Source organism: Nicotiana tabacum, chromosome 4, assembly GCF_000715075.1.
Source record: "Nicotiana tabacum cultivar K326 chromosome 4, ASM71507v2, whole genome shotgun sequence".
NCBI lineage: Eukaryota > Viridiplantae > Streptophyta > Magnoliopsida > Solanales > Solanaceae > Nicotiana > Nicotiana tabacum.
The window spans coordinates 60,432,262-60,456,164 of NC_134083.1; the positions used below are offsets into that span (position 1 = coordinate 60,432,262).

Genomic DNA, 23,903 nt, shown 5'->3' on the forward strand with positions numbered 1-23,903 from the left:
ATTAGATATTAAGAATTGACCGAATTTACCTGGTTCCCGGAATTTGCAACTGATATAGTCCTTTTTGCTACGGTCGTTGAGGTCCAATTGAATGGGGTCGAGGTCTTCTACAGTCAAATCTGCAACCTCGACCATGTCGGGATCTATAATAACGTTCCTGATCTCTTCTTGAATCGACCTCGGCCCTGTTGATTGCTATGCCTCTTTTTGCTTGTCTTTTTTCTCTTGGGTTGTCGTGCTGTCTAAGGCAATGCGGTAGCATTCCCGGGACGTGCGCTGTTCTCCACGTATGCTGAATATTTCCCATGGTGTTGGGAATGTAATTACTTGGTATAGGTTGGAGGGGATGTCTCTCACGAGATGTATCCATGGTCATCCCACAAGGACATTATATGCGGTGGCCTGGTCCATGATGTGGGATCTCGTCTCCAGAGTCACGCCGCCGGTCAAGACGGGGAGTGTAATTTCTCCGGACATCCGTTCAACTGCATTATTAAAGCTGGTTAGCATGATGCAACGCGACACTATCTTATCCTCGAGTATCATTTGGATGAGGACTCGGGGATGGATAATGCATGCTCCACTTCCATCGTCCACCATGATGCATTTTAAATCAGTATCTAGAATGCGTAAAGTAATAACGATGGCATCATTATGAGGAAAAGTCAAATTGTCGGCATCCGACTCGTTGAAGATGATATTTTCTTTGAGTCTATCGTGTCGTTCGCGGATGATAGACCGCTTGAGCTTGTGAGTGGTGGTGGACTTCACGCCGTTGATAGAGGCGTCGTCGTCGCCGCCGATAATCATGTTGATAGTACGAGCTGGTGATGGTAGTTTCGGCGGACCTTGGTGTTCACGTCCTTTGGCGAAGTTGGTTTTCTCCTTGTCGCTTAACAACTCTTTGAGGTGTCTTTGCCTCAACATGTTTATGACTTTTCTGTTTTGTGTCCACGTTCCCGGTGGAACTCACAAAGGGCGTTGAATTTTCTGGTGTTCGGGTCTGATCTCATCTTCGGTGGCCACTTCATCTTTGTTCTGAGTTTTTCAAGAGCATAGACTATTTTCGTAGGTGACACAAAAAAATTGTGAGTAGATAATAAATGGGGAATACCTCTTACGTTTTGGTGAGTCCCTATCCTTGGCCAAGATAGGCCATTCCCTGTTAGGTCGCGGATCTGGTGATCTCTCCTGATATTATCTCTTTGTTCCTTTATGGATTCGGTTTGCACCAATGCTACCCGGTGAGTTGGTCCATTGAGTTTATCTTCGTTTGCTCGGACCTCGGCGCAATAAGCATTATGGATCTCGTCCTAGGTTGTTGGGGGATATTTCATCAATCGGCTCAACAATTTTCTAGTCACTCTTGAACCATCTCTACTCAACCCTTTCTGGAAAGCTGCAACCGTCATCCCTTCTGTTACGTTCTGCAGAGTCATCCTTACACTGTTGAATCGGGCGAGAAAGTCCCATAGTCCATCTCCCAAAAATTGCTTGATAGTGAATATGTCGTTTACTCTTGCTTCGACCTTCTTGGCTTCGGTATGGGCAGTTACGAACTTATCGGCCACTTCCTCAAAAGCTTCTATGGATCGGGCTGGTAGCTATGAATACCATATTAATTCCCTCCCGTTACCCTCTGGGTGATATGGGGTTGAGAGTATCCTCTTGATATGCCATTTCCCGAAGAACTCGGCAGGTTTCTTTCCCATGAATTAGGGTCCGTTGTCACAGCTGATCTCCTTGGGTAGGCCGAATCGACAGATGATGTTTCTCCATTTAAAAGTGATTACCTCATGTTCCCGTATTTGGGCAAATGCTCCTACTTCTACCCATTTAGAGAAATAGTTAGTTAAAACCAAAAGGAATCATACATTACCTCGCCTTGCTGAGAGGGGGCCCACGATGTCCATTTCTCATTTGATGAACAACCAAAGGGAGGTGACTAAGTGGAGCTATTCGCCTGCTTAGTGAATCATTGGGGCGTACTTTTGGCACTATTCACATTTCCTCATGAAGTCTGCGACATCCTTTTTCATGGTGGGCTAATAGTATCCCGCCCGTATGAGGCATCTGACCAGTGCTCGATTGCCGGAGTGAGCACCGCAATGGGCTTCATGGACTTCTTCGAGGATGCGTTGGGTTTGGTTCGGCCCCAAACATTTCGCTAGAGGGCCGCCATAAGTCCTCTTGTATAGGTCGCAATGAAGGAAACTATATCTGGCCGCTTGCATTCTTAGTTTCTTGTCGCCTGTGAGTGTGAAGTCCTACAAATATGCGATAATATAATTGCGCCAATCCCAAGTTAACTTAATAGTTCTTACCTCAATTTGGTCTAGTGATGAGTTGGGGAGATGTACTATGCTTTTGTCCCCGGTCGTGATGTTTTTGGTACCTGCGCCCATCTTGGCAAGCCGACAACTTCGAAATTCTACGCCCGTGGGATCTGATCGAGCTGGCATTCGTCGAACTCAGGTAATAGCTTGCAGATTTTGATTTGTATTTTTGCAATCTTTGTTCCTTGATTTGGAAAGTCCCTACGACCTTGTTGACTACGAGCTGGGAATCACAGTAGAGTTTTAACCGTTTCGCCCCATACTTGAGTGCTAACCTCAACCTTGTAATTACGCCCTCATACTCAGCCTCATTGTTAGTCATATTCGGGTACCTTATGGACTAGCGAATTACTTAGTATGTAGGGACCTCGAGGATGAGTCCCAGTCCGGACCTTGATGCATTGGATACACCATCGGTGTATAGGACACAAAGTTCTTGCATTTGGAGGGAAGCTTGGACGGCTTCCCTTTCGACTTCAAGCATTATTTTTGCACTGAAGTCGGCGAGCACTTGGTACTTTATCGTCGTTCGTGGCTAGTATGTGATATCGTGCTCACTTAGCTTGATGGCCCATTTGACCAGCCTCCCCTATAACTCGAGTTTTATGCAAAATTTTCCTCAAGGGAAAGGTTGTGACAACCGAGATGGGGTGGCATTGGAAATAGGGTCTAAGCTTTCGTGGAGCTACGACCAAGGCCAGAGTCAATTTTTTGAGGTGTGGGTACCTCGTATCGACGTCGACGAGTGTTTTGCTAATGTAAAAGATGGGAGATTGCAAACTTTTGTTTTCGCGGATCAAGGTTGCGCTTACCGCTACCTCGAAGATGGCTAGATAGACGAGGAGTTGCTCCCTAGGTTTGGGTTTTGAAAGTAAGGGTGGTAATGATAGGTATGCCATCAGTTCTCTTAGAGACTAGACGCACTTGGGAGTCAATTTTAGGCCGTTGTCCTTTTTGAGTACGCCAAAAATATTGTGACATCTATCCGACGATCGTGAGATGAATTTTGATAGGGCGGCGATTCGACTAGTCAACCTTTGGACTTGATTTTTGGTGGTTAAGAGTTTTGGTATCCCCTCGATAACTTTCATTTGGTCTGGGTTGACCTCGATCCCTCGCCGCGACACCAAAAAACTCAAGAACTTTCCCGAGGATACGCTAAACGTGCATTTCTCCGGGTTCAACTTCATTCCGTATCGCCTTAGTATGTCGAAAGTTTATTTCAAATAATCGACGTGACCCTCTACCTTTTCGGAATTGACCAACATGTCGTCTATATATACCTCCATGGTCTTACCGAGCTGGTCTTTGATCATCTTTGTTACCAATCTTTGATATGTAGCCCCCACATTCTTCATACCAAACAGTATGACCCTATAACAATACGTTCCTTGGTAGGTGATGAACATGGTCTTCTTCCTCCATAATAATTTAGATATAGCGTGAGTAAGCGTCCAAGAAACTCAATAGTTCTTGCCTGGCTGTTGTGTTGATGAGTTGATCGATATGGGGTAATGAATCCTTCGGACATGCTTTGTTCAAGTCTGTGAAATCCACACACATCCACCATTTCCCATTTTTCTTTTTGACTATCACTATATTTTTAATCTACTTGGGGTACTTCGACTCCCTGATGGAGTTATTCTCTAACAGTTTTTCCACCTCCTCGCGGACTACATCTTTGATGGCAAAGTTGAATTTATGCCTGACCTATCTTATTAGGGGGCGGAATGAGTCGATGTTTAATTTGTGTGTGGTGATTTCCCTTGGAATGCCCGACATATCTGCATGGTTAAAGACAAACAAATCTGCATTAGATATTAAGAATTGACTGAATTTACCTGGTTCCCGGAATTTGCAACCGATATAGTCCTTTTTGCTACGGTCATTGAGGTCCAATTGAATGGGGTCGAGGTCTTCTACAGTCGAATCTGCAACCTCGATCATGTCGGGATCTATAATAACGTTCCCGATCTCTTCTTGCATCGACCTCGGCCTTGTTGATTGCTATGCCTCTTTTTGCTTGTCTTTTTTCTCTTGGGTTGTCGTGCTGTCTAAGGCAATGCGGTAGCATTCCCGGGACGTGCGCTGTTCTCCACGTAGGTTAGAAAGAATGTCTCTCACGAGATGTATCCATGGTCATCCCACAAGGGCATTATACGCGGTGGCCTGGTCCATAATGTGGGATCTCGTCTCCAAAGTCACGCCGCCAGTCAAGACGGGGAGTGTAATTTCTCCGGACATCCGTTCAACTGCATTATTAAAGCTGGTTAGCATGATGCAACGCGACACTATCTTATCCTCGAGTATCATTTGGATGAGGACTCGGGGATGGATAATGCATGCTCCACTTCCATCGTCCACCATGATGCATTTTAAATCAGTATCTAGAATGCGTAAAGTAATAACGATGGCATCATTATGAGGAAAAGTCAAATTGTCGGCATCCGACTTGTCGAAGATGATATTTTCTTTGAGTCTATCGTGTTGTTCGCGGATGATAGACCGCTTGAGCTTGTGAGTGGTGGTGGACTTCACGCCGTTGATGGAGGTGTCGTCGTCACCGCCGATAATCATGTTGATAGTACGAGCTGGTGATGGTGGTTTCGGTGGACCTTGGTGTTCACGTCCTTTGGCGAAGTTGGTTTTCTCCTTGTCGCTTAACAACTCTTTGAGGTGTCTTTGCCTCAACATGTTTATGACTTTTCTGTTTTGTGCCCACGTTCCCGGTGGAACTCACAAGGGCGTCGAATTTTCTGGTGTTCGGGTTTGATCTCATCTTCGGTGGCCACTTCATCTTTGTTCTGAGTTTTTCAAGAGCATAGACTATTTTCGTAGGTGACATAAAAAAATTGTGAGTAGATAATAAATGGTGAATACCTCTTACATTTTGGTGAGTCCCTATTCTTGGCCTAGATAGGCCGTTCCCTATTAGGTCGCGGAACTGGTGATCTCTCCTGATATTATCTCATTGTTCCTTTATGGATTCGGTTTGTACCAATGCTACCTGGTGAGTTGGTCCATTGAGTTTATCTTCGTTTGCTCGGACCTCGGCGCAATAAGCATTATGGATCTCGTCCTAGGTGGTTGGGGGATATTTCATCAATCGGCTCAACAATTTTCTAGTCACTCTTGAACCATCTCTACTCAACCCTTTCTGGAAAGCTGCAACCGTCATCCATTCAGTTACGTTCAGCAGAGTCATCCTTACACTGTTGAATCGGGCGAGAAAGTCCCATAGTCCATCCAAAAAATTGCTTGATAGCGAATATGTCGTTTACTCTTGCTTCGGCCTTCTTGGCTTCGGTATGGGCAGTTACGAACTTATCGGCCATTTCCTCAAAAGTTTCTATGGATCGGGCTGGTAGCTGTGAATACCATATTAATTCCCCTCCCGTAAGGGTTTCGCCAAACTTTTTCAGCAAAATACAGGACACTTGTTCCTTGGCGAGGTTATTGCCTTTCACAGGCGGTTATGTAATGAGTAACATAATCCTCAGGATCGATTGTTCCGTTGTATATCCTGAGGTGGGGCAACATTTTAAAGGTCTTTGGTATGGTATACGAGGTTGTTTCATCGTTGTATGGCTACTCTAAGAACCTGCCGGTGTCCCTTTTTGGCAGCAACTTAGGAGCGTCCGGTATCTTGTCGACTCGTTCTTGGTGTTCTTTCATCTGATCTCGGGGTGCTTTGTTTTCATTCTCCATTTATTTCATCCTCTTTAGGACGGCAAAGAGGGCGTTGTCATCTATACTATTAGTAATATTGTGAGTTATACCTATCATCAGAGGGCTTGGCCGGTTGCACTGCTCGCCTGTTTGTTGTATCATGCAAGCTCTTGTGTTTTCTGTGGTCATGCCTTGAGCGGGTTTTTTGAGGATGCTCACTAGTGTGTCGATCAACCATGCTTCGAGAAGTTTTTTCACAGTTGGGGGCATCCCTTCTTCTGCGGGCGTGGAGGCCCCTTTTCCGTTGGGTTTTGTTATGCTACAGTGGGGAGGGAGGGGGGGGGGGAAGGGGGCAACCTCTCACGCCTAGGGTACACATTGGGCGTGTTGTCTTCGCCTACTATTTCGCAGCTCTAGTTGATAACATTCATGAGGTTGCTAGGGAAATCACTTGTTATTTTTGTCCGTTCTCCTTGGTTACCTGCCATGTAGGGTTTTGTACGTACGAAGAAAGAATATCTCGAGGTTTGTGATGTTAGTGACTTGCGTTAGCTCTAGATCTAGAAGAAACTAAAAATTTAACTAAGAAATCCTCACACACGACGCTAAATTGTTTGACCATAAAATATAGATCTTGGTTTAACTAATTAAATTTGTACAAATGAAGGTTAATCTTAGTTAACAATAATATCCCAAAGGTGAAGTTCTTAGAAGTGCAATAAATACTACGTAGGTATATTTTTGTAGCAACGGTAACATACAACCAATATTTAAAAAGTCAAAGGAAATAATATAGCATTGAATATTGATGAATAACAATAAATGACATTTAAGTAAATAGAGTGAATGAGTCACCCAAGAAAGGATGGAATCAGTGAATGTTCTTTCTGACACTGATAAGTGATGGACAATCTTTGAATATCTGAGTTATTCTCGGATCCGGTAGAAAAGTATAGACAAGAATCTTAGCGAAAAGGTTGTGTTTGTATCCTTGCAATAAGATCAGATTCTCTCCTTTAAAGTCAAAGTGTATTTTACATATGAATATCACATGCCCCTATCATTGTGTCTCTTTCTATTTATACGGAACATATTCCTAAAAAATCCTAATAGTACAAGTACAGAGAATATCCACTAGAATATTCTCTTTTATGTCCCATCTTGAAAGCCGTTATAACTCTGTCAAGGATGCTCGACCTCGGCCTTGATCCTTGATGACTTCTCGGCCTCAGCTCTCGCTGACTTTTCGACCACAGATTTCACTACTTCTTAGATTATTTCGACAAACGACAACTGGGAACGTTCCACCAATTATATTTTGACTTAAGTATTCTAAACATAGATTTTGGCCCATACACTCACAAAAACTTTTACTCGTTAAACTTTTAAGACCACAAGTTTCAAAAGTCTTTTTTTTTCTTAAACCTCATGCCGAGTCAAATTATCTCATCTAAATTAAAACGTAGGGAGTATTCTAGTCACACTAAAGGCTTGGAGTATAATTTATTAATTTCGTCATATGGTTTATTTTAATTGATTTTTTTGGTTGTTCTTATACATATTAATGAATTCACCTTTTGACATTAATTATAAAATAAAATAACCATATTAACCTTTATTATCTTTTAATTTGTTCATTGTAAATATAACAAATCCGATGGCCTTTACTCCTTAGTGCCCTACTCGTGTCCCCATAAGTTTTACTCCCTCCAGTCCACAATAAGTGATTCTCTTCTTTAAAGTCAAAGTGTATTTTACAAATGAATATCACATGCCCCCCTTATCATTGTCACAAGTTTCAAAAGTCTTTTTTTTTCTTAAACTTCGCGCTGAGTCAAATTATCTCATACAAATTAAAACAGAGGGTGTATTCTAGTCACTGACAAAGAGTGGTTTGCTCTAGTGGTGAACACCCTCCATTTCCAACCAAGAGGTTATGAGTTCAAGTCACCCCAAGAGCAAGGTGGGGAGTTTTTGGAGGGAGGGAGCCAGGGGTTTATCGGAAACAGCCTCTCTACCCTAGGGTAGGGGTAAGGTCTGCGTACAAACTACCCTTCCCAAACCCCAATAGTGGGATTATATTGGGTTGTTGTTGTTGTGGTGTATTCTAGTCACACTAAAGGCTTGGAGTATAGTTTATTAATTTCATCATACGGTTTATTTTAATTGATTTTTTTTTATTGTTCTTATACATATTAATAAATTCACCTTTTGACATTAATTATAAAATAAAATGACCATATTAACCTTTATTATCGTTTTAATTTGTTCATTGAAAATATAACAAATCCGATGGTCTTTACTCCCTAGTGCCCTACTCGTGTCCCCATAAGTTTTACTCCCTCCAGTTTACAATAAGTGATATTTTGAATATTTTTCACACAAATTAAGAAATTTACCTTTTAACATTAATCAGCAATAAAATTGACCATATTAACCTTTACTATCTCTTCACATAAACAGCCCTAACACGTACTCCAATATTATTTATTCAAAGGTTAATATAGGAAAAAAATAATTAATTTATTTTTAAAATCTGAAAAAATCACTTATTTTGAATTAAAAAAAAATGTTTAAAAATTATTTATTGTGAAACGAGTAGCATCTTAAAGCAAGTTTCGAGGACTATTACTCTACTAAAAAGAGGATTGCTCAGACCTTCCTTCCATGTGTAAGGCACCAAAGGTCCTTTTGATTAAAACAGCGTGTACTTGTTGACCGAAGAAAGAAAAAGAAAAGGGGGTATTATTACCAAGAAAAGGGATATTCATATTCCCACGCGACCCAACATGGAGACGCGCAGAACAAATATAACAAACAGTGCACGGCTAATCATAGACGACTGGATTTTGACTTCCTTACCATATAGTTCACATCACACATCACATCAGTGTAGCCTCGTTCCATCTGCAGATATGATGTTGGAAAGACGACTCTGGATTGCTACTCTTATAGTAATAATTTGCACAACCATTGTTAAAGCCCAAAATGTTACTCACTGTACTTCTTCTTGCGGTGATATTCATAACATCAGCTTTCCTTTTCGATTGAAAGCTGATCCCCACAACTGTGGTGATTCAAGGTTCGAGCTCGATTGCCAGAACAACCGTACTGTCATAAGTTTGAGTACTTTCATAAGTTCGGACGCAGGAATATATAACGTGCTAGAAATCAACTATGATAATTTCATTATCAGAGCAATTGACCCTGGTGTGGAGCATCAAATTAGCAGGAACTGCACTACTTCTCCCAATAACTTCCGCATGTTTGCTCCTACCGCCTCAGCTTTTGACAGTATTAGTTCGAACCGTCCCATTCTTTATGTCAATTGTTTAGCCACTGTAAAGTCTTCCAGCTATGTGGAGACTACTTTCTGTGGTTCACAGAACAAGACTACTACTACTTCTTCTGAGAGTCATAGCTATCTCACCACTGGACAGGACATGACGATTTCGGATTTGGCAGAGAATTGCAGCGTTGAAATGGTTGCCTGGACTTCAGCCCGGGGACTTTCAGTGGATAATAATTCTCTATCGAGCATTCATGCGGCACTGACAGATGGGTTTGAACTTTCTTGGAAACGTGCCTTTATGTGCAGAGAATGTGAAGCGAGAGGAGCCTTCTGTTCTGAAGACGACGGTTATAGTTGCAGCAACCCCTGCTATAGCTACTGGGTGATGGAGAGAATTCCCCTCCCTTGTAAGTCAATATTTTTTTGGTCAAATCTATGTCAATATTCATTTGTGTTTCAGATGTTACGTTTTATTAAATCTCATCTGATATTGACTAAGGGTTGGTTTAGTTTGGGTTCTTAAAGAGCTGCTAAAATTATGAATTTTAGAAGATCCACGTAAAAACTATACGATGTTTGGTAGGGATTTTAGAAGATTTATAGCTTGTTTGGCTAAGCTTCTCCAATCTTAACAGTATGTTAGAAGTGTTTTGCCTAGAATGAAAAAAATACTCTTGAGTAAAGCATAATCAATTTTGCATGTGCAGAAAAAAGTAACTTGTTCCGGAATCACTTGAAAAAAATACACTTCCAAATACTTATTACTACTTAGAAGTGTTTTTCAAAATAATTATCCAAACACAAATTGCTTCTCACCAAAAGTAATAAGCTTAATTTTCCAGCTTGGCCAAACGGGCTATTAATAGGCTTTTGGACATAAAAATTATAATTTTTGATAAAAAGTAATATTTAAAGTTAATTGAAAAATAGTATTTGGAATTTAAAATTTGAAATTATGTGTACATTGAAAAAATATTGTTGAGTTTAGAAAAAAGTTTTTCCGAAAATTTTGAAAAAGTGGTCAAAATCACTTTTTGGTTTATGAAAAAAACTCATTTTCAAAAAATTTCCAAAAGTTTGTAAAATTTCATGGACAAACACATTTTTGAATTTCTAATTTGGAAAAATGAATTTTTTTATTGACAAATGGGGCCTTAATCTCCACATAAAAAGTCAACATTATTTAATATATTATTTAATAATATTGAATATAGTGTATTAGTAATATTGTGATTAATTATGCTAAACTATTTCTTATCGATTGTTTGGTTTGGTTTGGTGTATTAAAAGTTTTTCTGCCTTTATACAAGTCTATCCATGTATTAAAAACTATAGTATTACTAATGCCATGGTTTGCCTGAATTAGTTATACATAGGTAGAAAATTATGCCAAACAAAGGATTAATAATATTAAAGCTAATATATGTATTATTTTCCCTATATATCCTACCAAATGACCCCTAATTGTGAAAGAGATGGAAATACAGAACATTGAAACTTTTTAGTGCTGCAAAGACCATGTTAAAACTCCCAGCAACTTTACTGTATTTCAAGTTCTAATCTTTAGGTGTCAATCTTTACGACAAATGAGATCTCCATCTGAAAGCAGGTCAAAGATGTGGTCAATTTTCTTTCTTTCTTATGTTGTTACTTATTTTTGTCTGCTCTGTGTTTTAGTCCTAAGTTTCACTATACAACAATTTATTTTAAGATGTAGCATCTCTATTTTGCTGAAATTCTATATTTATGATAATGCAGGTCGCCTCTCCCACAATGGTGGTAAGTATTTCGATACTGGAGTAATAGACTGCAATAACTTTATTACAGAGTAAGCATTTTGTTGAAAGGAAACCTTTAAAATCAATAAGTCTGTTAATTGAATTTCCTTTCATTACACCACACAGCTGTTAAACCTTGCTTGAAGTATTTAGCAAATCTATTTCCTCTTTAATATAATTTTTTCCTTTGTGGTTTGCCTGTTTTGACAGTTCTTACAACAATATACGTTGGAAGTGCTACATGTCTCTATCTTACCCTACGAGGCTTAGGATTCTTGGTCACCTCTGAAAACAATATATAGCTTAGTTTGTAGCTTTTAGTCAAATCCCTTTATCTTATTAAAAAGAATGTGGTTCTCTTATTAATGTCTTCCATTTATCTTTGTAAAACTATGCAGTTTCAATTCTGTCATTGCGCTCTCTCTTTGGATTGGTTTTCCTGATTGCATTAATAGTGTACAAATGGAGAAGACAACACTTATCTATGTACCAATCAATTGAAGACTTCCTGCAAATCCAGAGCAACTTTGTGCCAATTAAGTATTCCTACTCTGAGATTAAGAAGATGACTAATAAATTCAAGGAAAAACTTGGTGAAGGAGCCTATGGAACTGTCTTTAAAGGAAAGCTACGCAGTGGTCCTTTTGTTGCAGTGAAGATGATGCACAAATCTATGACTAGTGGGCAAGAATTTATCAGTGAAGTTTCCACAATTGGAAGGATTCATCATGTTAATGTTGTGCAGCTCATTGGATTCTGTGTTGAGGGCTCGAAACGTGCTTTGGTATATGAGTTCATGCCTAATGGTTCCTTAGACAAGTACATATTTCTGCAAGAAGGAATTGTTTCCTTGAGTTACAAACAAATGTTCGATATATCTCTAGGAGTTGCCCGTGGGGTAGAATACCTACATCGGGGCTGTGACATGCAGATCTTACATTTTGATATTAAGCCACATAACATTCTTCTTGACGAAAATTTCAGCCCCAAAATATCTGACTTTGGGCTTGCCAAATTGTATCCAACAGATGATAGTATAGTGAGCCTAACTGCAGCAAGAGGGACAATGGGTTACATGGCTCCAGAGTTGTTTTACAAAAATATTGGAGGAATCTCATACAAAGCCGATGTATATAGTTATGGAATGTTGTTGATGGAAATGGCAGGCAGAAGAAAGAACATGAGCCCATTTGCCGACCACTTAAGCCAGATTTACTTTCCTACCTGGGTTTACGACCAATTCGATTTAGGAAATGACATAGAGATACAGGATGCCACCGATGAAGAAAGGAGCATGGTAAAGAAGATGATGATTGTGGCATTGTGGTGCATACAGATGAAGCCGGCTGATCGTCCTGCAATGAACAAAGTTGTTGAAATGCTTGAAGGAGATGATGAACTCCTACAGGAGCCCCCAAGACCTTTTATAGCTCCCCGTGAGATTAATGCTGGAGATGTTACTGAGACAATAAGAATATCCTGTGACATTCTAGGTGGTTAAGGTTAACTCACCATGTTTTGCAAACCGTGGTAAGAAGACCTTAAGGAGAATTCCTGAGTGCCAACACTGCTTCCATGCCAACTGTATAGACAAATGGCTACGATTAAATGCTTTATGTCCAGTTTGCTGCAAATCCCCAGGCCCAAGCTATTTTCCCTTAGTGAGGCTCCCTAATTATTTCTCATTTGAATGTAGACTTCACCTTTTAATCGGCACCATGACTACACGAGATGAACCTTAGTTTAGTAAATTGAAATTGGCCTCGTGTAGTAATGAGGTGCTCATTGCTGCTTGTTGGCTTTTATTTTATGAGAATAGATGGTTGGAAGTCATACTTATATTCTTGAGGAAATTGGACAGCAATATCCATAAACTTCTTTTTTTCATTGTTTTTGGTGTATGGGCTTGTCTTGATTCCTTCCCAACCTCAACCTTTTTCATCCATAATTGCATGCTGTTTTGTATAGTAAATTCGCTGGTTGAGAAACTCAGCTATTTAAATTCTACTCAGTACAATTTACAACAACCGAATTGATATAGATATATACCAAAGACGTACTAGCTAGTAGCATTTACATCAGTCTTATTCTGTCCTTTGTTTCTTTCTTTATGGAGAGAAATGTTATACCTCAGATTTACTCAATTCGAACTTGTACCAGTTTCAAAACTGCTTCCAAGCTCACTGCTCAATTGGCTTGCCTCTGCAGTAGTCCTCGTGTTTGACAAATTCATTGAACCGAAAGGATTAGGTGGCATGACGGGAACGCCCTCTGCTTCTAGCATTTGAATCACAACTTTCATGGATGGCCTATCTGCTGGATACCATTGAATGCACCAAAGTCCTGCTATTGCTAGTTTCTTGATTGTGCTGCTGTCATCTTCATTGTCAATTTGGATTTCTATTTCTTCTCCTTTCTCCAGTTGTTTGTACATCCACTCGGGGTAGTAAATCTGACTGCTACTGTTCTGCTCATTTGCAGCATCAAATTTCTTCCTTCCACCAATCATATCAAGCAACAGCATTCCAAAACTATAAATATCTGCTTTATATGACACATTTCCATAGTTCCTAGAGAACACTTCAGGAGCGATATAGCCAATGGTGCCTCGAGCAGCAGTCATTGATACAGCACTTTGTTCCTTGGAACACAACTTTGCCAGCCCAAAATCTGCAACTTTCGGATTGAAATCTTGGTCTAGCAAGATATTATGAGGCTTAATATCAAAATGTACAATTCTTTGATTGCACCCTTGATGTAAATACTCGATACCTTTGGCGATTCCTACTGCTATTTGTTGCATCTTTTCCCAACCTAGTGATGACCCTCTTTCATTCCCGGATGATATGATCTTTTGAAGCGTGTCGTTTTGTAAATATTCATACACAAGAGCTCGTCTGTAACCATCAGCACAATATCCTACTAAGCGCACAACATTCACATGGTGAATTCTGCCTATGCTGCCCACTTCATTAATGAAGTCTTCGCCATTGCCCTTGAAATTGTTAAGGACCTTAATTGCAACAAGAATTTCATTGGTTAGCTTCCCTTTGTATACTTTTCCATAACCTCCTTGACCTACTTTATACTTGAATTGCTCTGTTATCTTCTTAATATCTGCATAACTGTATCTTGTGGGTCTCAGAGCTTTATAATCCTCTAAAAACCTCTCAATCCTTTTCTGATCCTCTTTCTTTATTTTCAATTTGATAATTTTGTACACTGCTAAAATGATTAACATGAAGGCAAACACACTACCTAGTACACTTGCGACAATAACTTTCTTTGACGGTCCTGTAAAATAAAGATGATAGCATTATTAGCTTGTAGTAATTGTTATTTAGGAAATAATATCAATCTTGATTTCTTAAAGACAATAACTCTCTTTGATTACCCTATAAACTTTGTAATTGTAAAAGGTGTACCAATTTATGGCCTGAAAAGGGAAAGTCAATTCTAAAGATATACCTTTGCTAGGATCTTCTGGAATGTCAACACATTCGGTTTCACTGCCTGAACCGTTGGATTTCAACTTGCAGTACTTTCCATCAGCTTCACAATTTCCACAAAATGGTTCGGACCAATGCAAATAAATCTGGGTGGGACTATATTCTGGTTGCCCGAAAAGTACCTCGTTTGGAACATCTGAAATGTTGTACATCTTTGTACAAGAAGATGGAAACTGAGAGATACTATTGTAAGATCGAAAGGCAAGGACGTCATAATGAGGGCCGCTAAGGCAGTTGATCCGATCAAAAGACGTTGAGTACTTCTTATTTGAGGAACAATTGAATAAAGTGAAGCCACCATATGAGTTCTGATCATAAGTAAACGGCGAAGCAGACGAGTTTATGTTTGAAATCTGCCCGGGAAGACACGAAGCATTGAGTTCTGATAATCTTATTGTCTGTGACTTGTAATCAATTTCCTGAACAGAAACATTGGCTGATATTGGAATGTCAATGTTCTTGATAGATGCCTGCAATGGAAATTGGAGCTTGAATTGAGTAACATTGTCTTTGGTACAAGATAATTCGAAACCAGGGTAGCCACAGTTGGTTGGGTGACGATTTTTAAGACGAAAAGGGAACCGAATTACTGGACCGAAATCGCCACATCTTGTTGGCAAGCATTGATCTTGGATTGTTACTACTTGTCCTAGAGCTACTCTCAAGAATATTAGATGCAGAAACAAGTGAATTAGGATTTTGGTCATTCTCATTTCTCTGCTTCTAGGGAAGAGAAGCAACAGTCTCCAACAATGGTTGCTAAGTTGCAAAATGCTTAGCTTAGTTGCCAATTAGGAATCATTCGTGTAAGAGTGGTCCCCTTGAAATAAAAACTGATAGTGCTTTAAAGTCAACACGCTACAACATGCACTTAACAAGTTGCTGAGTTGTTGAATCTTTCAATATCTTTGACTTTCAAATACGGCGACTAAAATATGACTTCCGCTAATTTATCTTGGAAATGTCATAATCCCACTCTATCGTAGTAAAAGAAACGTTAGTGGATAAGACCGGTCAATATATTCCTTGTCATAATCAATGATCAATCCACTTATTCTCTTTCAAATCATCCCACTTAATTTTAACAAATAACTAATCCAAGGACGAGGTCATACATGTCAAGTCAGTCAAACTTCTTTATCTTTTGACACCCATTTGTCCCGGGCCTAAAAATTTTATTGGTCGCGCTGGAGAGAGTCGTCATATCGTTTATCAAAGAACCAAGACAACTTGATCAGGTATATATTACCACATCAAGAAAAAGAACCATAGTATCTTTTTATTTCCTCTGTATATTCAATTGAAAACATGTTGACAAGAGGGCTGCTTTTCGCTTGTGTTTTGTTACTTGTGACACTCATAAGCAGTTCTAAAGCGCAGGATATTTCTCAATGTGTCCCTTCTTCCTGCGGTGATATTCAAATAAAATTTCCCTTCCGACTGAGGACTGATCCCGAGCATTGTGGTAGACGCGGATATGAGCTCGATTGCCAGAACAACCAAACCGTGTTCAATTACAAATCCAGAATTTTCGACGTACAGGAAATTAACTACAGAAGCTACTCAATAAGGCTACTTGATCCTGGCCTAAATGATCAGAGAGAAAATTGCACAGTTTTTCCAAATCACAGGGCAAGTTATGATGCCATGACTAGCCAAATCTTTGAATGGGTTCGTGTTAACAATGATATCAACTATGTCAACTGTCTAGCTCCTATCAATTCGTCACAGTATATTCCTACAAGTTTTTGTAGCAAAAATACAACGGGTTTTAGCTACCTTGTCATAAGAGAAATATTGCAAGCTTCGGATTTGGCTGGCGGCTGTAGGGTTGAAACTGTTGCATGGTCCTCTGCTCCAGGCATTTCATCAAACAAGTCGTCTACGTTATCAAGCACACATCAAGGCCTGGCTTATGGGTTTGAGCTTTCTTGGAAGCGTAATCTGTTATGTAGAAATTGCGACCGGAGTCGTGGGGGTGAGTGCACTATTGAAGAAAACAGCGACAGAGCTACTTGTCGCTATTGGTGCAAAGAGGACATTCACGTTTCGAAGCTTACGTTCCGATGCAAAGTCGAGTACTATTCTGGTAATTTATAAAGTTTCACTATATACCCTCCACCTGCCTTGTTCTTTTCATATTGATAAGCCCTTCACTTGGAGAATTTTACTAACTTGTTTTTCTGTTTCTCTTCCTTTGCGACATTGGCAGTTTATGTATTGTTCTTTGGCGGTATAGGAATAGGTAAGGCTCCACAATTAAGATCCAACAAATTGTTATTCAAATAAAACTGCAGATTTTTCTAACTACGGCTGTTATTTTCTGAAATTGTGTAGGTGGAGTTTTGGCGCTAAGATTTCTACTAGGAATTCCAATCTTGATCGCAGCAGTGGTGTGGCAGTGCAAAAGACGGAATTTGCATACATCCTCCGATGAACAGAACTGTTAAGATTTTTGCTAGTCAAGCTATTTTAACAGAAGTTTGTGTATTTTTTTCAGAAAATCTAGGACAAGGTCAACCTGTGCTGGCGATTAATTACTAGGATTTTTCTTTCCAGTTTAGTCCTGTATTTTATTTGATATTCTTACCTATTTGATTGTGTATGATTTTTTTCCTTAAAATTTTATAATTTTCCTAATTCTTGTAAGTAATTGAATGGATATTTGTACTTTCTGTCAATAATAGAACAAGACATTCGTTAGTTTGTGGATCAAAAGCAATACTCCCTCCGTCTCAAATTATTTGAGGTGATTTCAAAAAATAGTTATCTCAAATTATTCAAGTATCATTTTAGAAATTCAAAACAAAATAAATTATACTTTTCCTATTTTACCCTTAATAGTAATTGTTCTTGAAAGTAGAGAGAGCATATAAATAGAGTAAATACTCAATGAAGAGAGTTCATATCTTAAGACCTAAATAAGGATAAAATAGTCTAATACCCCTTCTAATTAATGTTTCTTAGGTGACATTGTAGGCATGTAAAATTTATTAAATTTAAATTTAATAAATAATTTGGACTATATTTTAAATATACTAGTCCAAATAAATATAATGGACTAATATAATTGGATAAATTATAGAAATCCAGTGTTATTAGATAAATAAGATAAAAATCCATTGGGCTACGAATGAAGAACACGCTTTATTAAGCCCAAGATGTCATCTTCCTAGAGGCCCAGTTTTATGCCACGTGTCATATGACGTGGCACACCAAGTCAAACAGAAGAGCCAATAGGATCATGCCACGTGTCATAATGACAAGGCATGCCAAGTCATATTAGAAGGCCAATGAAACCGCGTCACGTGGAAAAGTGACATGTTCTGGCCAATCAAATGCGCCCTTGTCACACTTCAATTTGATTGGTCGAAAAGAAATTGTTCTTATCATAACTCTTCTCTTCCATAATTATAAATAGGGGTCTTCATAACCCAGAAAAGACACCAGAAGTTATAACAAGAAGCAAGAAAGAGCTCGTGGATCAAACGCTGCAAATTCCTCTACAAGTTTCAAGCTTAAAGCAAGCAAGTTCAAGTTCAAGCTGTCACGACCCAAACCGTAGGGCCGCGACGGGCACCCGGTACCTAACTCAACCGAGTACCAACGTAACGTATCCTTCTTATCATACTATCATGGATAAATGAACCGGAAATGCCGTCATGAGATAACTAGAATTAAACATAAGAGAATACTCGACATGGGATGACCCAACATGATATAGAAGCTTATGCACGCGACATACGGGCCTATAAGGCCAACATGATCATTTGTATACTCAAAACATAGGCCGACAAGGCCATACAAGTATCCATATATATGACATCTGTCTACAAGCCACTATGAGTACATAAATGTCATAAAGTTCGAGATATGGCCCCGCCATACCAATCAATAATGTCCAAATCATACTGACCAGATAGGCAATTCCGGAGCAAGTGGAGCACATGATAAGTAGGGATTTTGACTACTTATTTTCACTCTTTTACTTTTATTTTAGCTCAAAATTGCTTAAAGGTATTCCCGAAAACTGATTAAATGTGCTTTCTTGCAGGAGTGTTGGAATATGAGTCAAAGAGATGAAAATCAACTCAAGAAGGAGTAATTTTGTACAAGGACCAAAACAAAGCTAAAAGGACAAAATACGGATCGCACAAAAATGACTCTCAACAATGATCCTCTCGAAAACATGCCTTTGGGGGATGTGGATGTGGAAGATGACCTAGTTGAGGAGGTTCCTCTTGAGCCTCAAGCAAATAGACGAGGCCGACTGCCTCAAGAGAATATTCCCATTCCACCCCCAAATCCACCAAGAGCGGCTCCACACTGGGTGTTGCCGAATGAAGGATACGCAAGTGCCATAGTCCCGCCCCGCATTAGGGCGGGCAACTTTCAAATGACAAATGTTATGCTCACATTGCTTTAGCAACGGGGATTCTTCACCGGGGCTCCGAACCAAAATGCGTACAAACACTTGAAAGGATTTGTAGATACTTGCCGGGGGAGTAAACAGACCAACGTCTCCAAGGATGCTCTAAGGTTGAGGCTATTTCCCTTCTCTCTACGGCGGAAAGCCTTGGACTGGTTAGAAAGATTGCCAAACCATTTTTATCCATACATGGGATGAATTGGCGGAAACATTCATTGCCAAGTTCTTTTCTCCTGGGCATATGGCTACTCTTATAGACGAGATTCTAGCATTCAAACAAGAATCCAATAAGCCTTTGCACGAGATATGGGAGAGGTACCGCACTATGGTGAAAGAGTGCCCGAATAATGATATGAATGAGGCTATGATTCAACAAACCTTCTACAGGGGGGGGGGTCAATACTACCAATCAATACGTAGTCAATCAACTTGCCGGTGGAAATTTCATGACAACACTATATGCCGAAGCTTGTGAAATCTTAGATGAAATGGCGGATACTTCATCGGCATGGCAAAGTAGAGCAAATGTTCCTCAATGTGATCCAAATGTGATTCACCTACACAAAGAATTGCATGATCATGGGCAAGCAATTGCCGAGTTGACCACTATAATGAATCAATTGGCCAAAGCTCAAATTCAATAGGTTCAAGGTCCTAAGCAAGTAAATGCAATGGAAGGTGTCAATATGATGGTGAACAAGCGAAGGCAAAAGGGTCAACAAGTGTAAAACAATGTGAAACAATTTGTGCAAGATGATAGTGGGTTTGACCAAGACAAATCATACAATGAGCAAGAGGAAGAAGTGCAATATGTGAATAACTACTAAGGGCAAAGCAACAACTCTCAAGGCCCGAATCAAGAACAATGGCGATCTCAAGGAAATCAAGAAAATTGGAACAATAAAAACCACCAAGGCAATTGGAGTGGTGGTACCAACAATCAAGGTAATTGGAACAATAATAATAATCAACGCAATTAGAATAATCAAGGCAATTAGAACAATCAAGGCAACCAAGGTAATTGGGGTGGCAACAATCAAGGATATTGGGGAGGCAACAACTAAGGGGGTTGGAACAATAACTAAGGGAATCGGGGGCCAGGCTTTCAAAGTCCCCCGATGTATCAACAACCAAACAACTCGCCTCCTTATTCCTCTCAAGGTTCTAGTTCTTCCAACAATGAGATGGGACGGATTGAAAATATGTTCAAACAAATGATGGAGAAAAATACCAACTCCGATGCTCAATTAGTCTCTCACAACACTTCAATCCGCAATTTGGAAATTCAATTGGGGCAAATCTTGCAAGCTTTAAACACTCATCCTAAGGGGGCACTACCTAGTGATACGGTGGTGAACCCAAAGGGTGGGAACAACACGGGACATACCATGGCCGTAACAACAAGGAGTGGAAGAGGTGGAGATGCAACCACCTCAAATCAAAGAAGAATTATGGATGATGATGTAGTGGTTCAAGAAGATGAGATTCCAAGCAATGTGGTTCAAGCTAATGAAGAAGTGAGAATTGATATTGATGAGAGTGTGGAGGAGACTCAAGAAGAACTGAACCCGTCTAGGGAACACGTGATTGACATACCGGAACCGGTAGTGCCAAAGGCCAAGGCACCAATGCCAAGGCCTCATCCTCCATACCCTCAAAGGCTCGCCAAGCAAAATAGTGAGAACCAATTCAAGAAGTTTATTGACATGATGAAGAGCTTATCCATTAATGTGCCATTGGTTGAGGCGTTGGAACAAATTCCTGGTTATGCAAAGTTCATAAAGGATTTGGTGACAAAGAAAAGATAAATGAATTGTGAGACTATCAAGATGACACATCAAGTGAGTGATATTGTGCACTCAATGGCTCCGAAATTGGAGGATCACGGCGCTTTCACAATCCCTTGCACTATTGGAAGCACCGACTTTGTGCAAAAGCTCTTTGTGATCTTGGGGAAAGTATCAATTTGATGCCCTATTCGGTTTTCAAGACTTTGGGAATTGGGCAACCAAGACCCATATCTATGAGGTTACAAATGGCGGATCGTACTATGAAGAGACCATTGGGTATTATTGATGATGTGTTGGTTCGTGTTGATAAGTTCATCCTCCCGGCAGACTTTGTGATTCTTGATTGCGAAGTGGACTATGAGGTACCTATTATCTTGGGTAGACCTTTCCTTGCTACGGGGAAGGCTCTTGTTGATGTGGAAGCCAGTGAGCTCACTTTTCGGGTGGGTGATGAAAATGTGGTTTTCTATGTATGCAAATCTATGAGGCAACCGAATAGCAATGAAGTTTGTTCGTGTGCGGACTTAGTGACCGAGGTAATTGTTGATGATGCTAGTGCCATGATGAATGTTGATGACACTTTGGAAGCCGTATTGCTTAATCATGATAATGATGAGAAGGAAGGATTTGTGGAATGTGTAAATGCATTATAAGGAATGGGGTCGTATACTTATTAACCTCAAAAATTGTCCTTAGATCTTGAAAACCGGAAGACTCCTCCAACAAAGCCCTCAATCGAGGAGCCTCCCACTTTGGAGTTAAAGTCATTGCCTTCACATCTCGGGTATGAGTTTCTTGGCCCATGTTCTACTTTACCTGTTATTATTTCCTCTTGCTTGACTAACGTGCAGGTAGATTCTACTTTGGCGGTGCTTTAAAAGAGGATGAAAGCTATAAGATGGACACTGGCAGATATTCGGGGTATAAGCCTCGCCTTTTGCATGCACAAGATTATTTTGGAGGAGGATGCCAAACCCTCCATTGAACATCAAAGAAGATTAAATGAAGCAATGCAAGAGGTGGTGAATAAGGAGATCATAAAGTGGTTGGATGCCGGGGTAGTTTACCCCATTTCTGATAGCTCGTGGACCTCTCTGGTGCAATGTGTCCCAAAGAAAGGGGGCATGGCTATGATAACAAATGACAAGAACGAGTTGATCCCCACAAGAACGGTCATAGGGTGGAGAGTTTGCATGGACTATAGGAAGCTCAACAAAGTCACTCGGAAAGATCATTTTACGCTTCCATTTCTTGATCAAATGCTTGATAGGTTGGCCGGACGAGCTTTTTATTATTTTCTTGATGGATATTCCAGCTACAATCAAATTCTTATTGCTCCTGATGACCAAGAGAAGACTACTTTCACTTGTCCCTATGGTACTTTCGCATTCTCGCGGATGCCATTTGGGTTATGCAATGCACCGGTGACTTTTCAACGGTGTATGATGTCCATCTTCACCGACATGGTGGAGGATTTTCTTGAGGTCTTTATGGATGATTTCTCTGTGGTTTCAACGAGTGCCTGAATAACTTGGATAAGGTCTTGGCAAGATGTGAGGAGACAAATTTGGTTTTGAATTGGGAGAAATGTCACTTCATGGTCGAAGAAGGCATAGTCCTCGGCCACAAAATTTCAAAGCATGGTATTGAGGTCGACAAGGCAAATATTAAGGTGATCTCCAAACTCCATCCCCCTACATCCGTGAAGGGAGTGAGGAGCTTATTGGGTTATGCGGGGTTCTATCGCCGATTCATCAAGGACTTTTCTAAGGTGGTGAACCCCTTGTGTAAACTTTTGGAGAAGAATGCCAAGTTCCATTTCAATGAGGATTGTATGAAGGCATTCAAATTGCTCAAGTTCAAGTTGACTACTACTCCTATTATTACCGCACCAGATTGGAGATTGCCTTTTGAGCTCATGTGTGACGCAAGTGATGTGGCAGTCGGAGCAGTTTTGGGGCAACGTATCAACAAAATCTTCCATCCAGTCTACTATGCTAGTAAGACCATGAATGATGCCCAAGTCAACTACACGGTGACCGAAAAAGAGCTCCTTGCTATTGTCTTTACTATGGAGAAGTTCCGCCCGTATTTGATGGGTACAAAGGTAATTGTACACACCGACCATGCGACGCTTCGATATTTGATGAGCAAGAAAGATTCTAAAGCAAGATTAATGCGGTGGGTGCTTCTATTGCAAGAGTTTGATCAAGAGATTCAAGACTGCAAGGGTAGTGAAAACCAAGTGGCGGACCACTTATCTCGTTTGGAGGAGGAGGGGAGGCCACATGACGGCCTTGAGATAAATGATTCCTTCCCTGATGAGCAACTTCTAGCCATTTCAATGACCTGGATGCCATGGTTCGCCGACTTAGCCAATTATCTTGTGAGTGGTATTGTGCCGAATGAGTTCTCTTCAAACCAAAGGAAGAAGCTCAAATGAGATTGCCTTGACTATTATTGGGATGAGCCGTATCTCTTCGGGATTTGTACCGATGGTGTGATTTGACGATGTGTGCCGGAGGAGGAACAAAGGGAAATTCTTGAGGTTTGCCACTCTTCACCATATGGTGGTCACCATGGTGGAGCTAGAACGACAGCAAAAGTGTTGAGTTGTGGATTCTATTGGCCTACTCTTTAAAAGGATGCTAGAGATCTTGTCAAGCGTTGTGATGAATGTAAAAGGGCCGGTGGAATTTCTAAAAAGAATGATATGCCCCTCACCACCATCTTGGAGATTGACATTTTTGATGTGTGGGGCATTGATTTCATGGGTCCGTTCATGAGCTCTTGTAGGAACACTTACATATTGGTAGCTGTGGATTATGTGTCAAAGTGGGTTGATGTTGTGGCTTTACCCAACAATGAAGCTCGAAGTGTGGTGGCGTTTTTGAAAAAGAACATCTTCACGAGATTTGGTACTCCAAGGGCCATTATTAGTGATGGGGGATCACACTTTTGTAACAAAGCTTTTGATACCTTACTCACAAAGTATGGTGTCACTCATAAAGTGTCGACACCCTATCATCCTCAAGCAAATGGGCATGTCGAAGTCTCCAACCGGGAGATCAAGAGTATTTTGTCAAAGACTGTGAATGCC

At 40.2% G+C, this 23,903-nt stretch overlaps 5 protein-coding genes across 7 annotated transcripts; 2 read left to right on the forward strand and 3 right to left on the reverse strand.

Moving 5' to 3' along the window:
• Nucleotides 1–372: 372 nt before the first annotated feature.
• LOC107770325 (uncharacterized) lies at nt 373–927 on the reverse strand. Its single transcript, XM_016589620.2, has one exon. It carries the CDS (start codon nt 925–927, stop codon nt 373–375), a length of 555 nt encoding a protein of 184 aa, XP_016445106.2.
• A 3,548-nt stretch (nt 928–4,475) lies between these two features.
• On the reverse strand, nt 4,476–5,030 carry LOC107770324 (uncharacterized). The gene has a single exon (XM_016589619.2). The coding sequence runs from the start codon at nt 5,028–5,030 to the stop codon at nt 4,476–4,478; it is 555 nt and encodes a 184-aa protein (XP_016445105.2).
• A 3,749-nt stretch (nt 5,031–8,779) lies between these two features.
• Nucleotides 8,780–12,791, forward strand: LOC107770319 (rust resistance kinase Lr10-like). Of its 3 annotated transcripts, XM_016589613.2 has the most exons (4): nt 8,780–9,704; nt 11,056–11,076; nt 11,286–11,318; nt 11,474–12,791. In XM_016589613.2, exons 1-4 carry the CDS (start codon nt 8,795–8,797, stop codon nt 12,574–12,576), a joined length of 2,067 nt encoding a protein of 688 aa, XP_016445099.1. In that variant the 5' UTR covers nt 8,780–8,794; the 3' UTR covers nt 12,577–12,791. The 3 variants fall into 3 exon arrangements, with proteins under 3 accessions (XP_016445099.1, XP_016445100.1, XP_075108032.1); XM_016589614.2 differs by lacking the exon at nt 11,286–11,318; XM_075251931.1 differs by lacking the exons at nt 11,056–11,076; nt 11,286–11,318.
• Nucleotides 12,093–15,610, reverse strand: LOC107770320 (rust resistance kinase Lr10-like). Its single transcript, XM_016589615.2, has 2 exons — nt 14,544–15,610; nt 12,093–14,369 (listed from the first exon to the last, which is right to left on the reverse strand). The coding sequence occupies exons 1-2, from the start codon at nt 15,295–15,297 to the stop codon at nt 13,216–13,218; spliced, it is 1,908 nt and encodes a 635-aa protein (XP_016445101.2). The 5' UTR covers nt 15,298–15,610; the 3' UTR covers nt 12,093–13,215.
• Nucleotides 15,611–15,875: 265 nt separating this feature from the next.
• Nucleotides 15,876–17,284, forward strand: LOC107770322 (putative RING-H2 finger protein ATL21A). The gene is given in 3 exon segments (NM_001325061.1): nt 15,876–16,673; nt 16,797–16,829; nt 16,922–17,284. Coding segments are annotated over 3 exon segments (927 nt in total). The 5' UTR covers nt 15,876–15,892; the 3' UTR covers nt 17,035–17,284.
• Nucleotides 17,285–23,903: the final 6,619 nt, after the last annotated feature.

Excerpts from the sequence above, each read along its gene's own strand:
- LOC107770325 (XM_016589620.2), bottom strand. The coding sequence starts at position 927 with ATGTTGAGGCAAAGACACCTCAAAGAGTTGTTAAGCGACAAGGAGAAA.
- LOC107770324 (XM_016589619.2), bottom strand. The coding sequence starts at position 5,030 with ATGTTGAGGCAAAGACACCTCAAAGAGTTGTTAAGCGACAAGGAGAAA.
- LOC107770319 (XM_016589613.2), top strand. The coding sequence starts at position 8,795 with ATGGAGACGCGCAGAACAAATATAACAAACAGTGCACGGCTAATCATA. Across the intron at positions 9,705-11,055 it reads GGAGAGAATTCCCCTCCCTT|GTCGCCTCTCCCACAATGGT; the intron begins GTAAGTCAATAT and ends ATGATAATGCAG. Across the intron at positions 11,077-11,285 it reads TCGCCTCTCCCACAATGGTG|TTCTTACAACAATATACGTT; the intron begins GTAAGTATTTCG and ends CTGTTTTGACAG.
- LOC107770320 (XM_016589615.2), bottom strand. The coding sequence starts at position 15,297 with ATGAGAATGACCAAAATCCTAATTCACTTGTTTCTGCATCTAATATTC. Across the intron at positions 14,370-14,543 it reads TCCAGAAGATCCTAGCAAAG|GACCGTCAAAGAAAGTTATT; the intron begins GTATATCTTTAG and ends TTTATTTTACAG.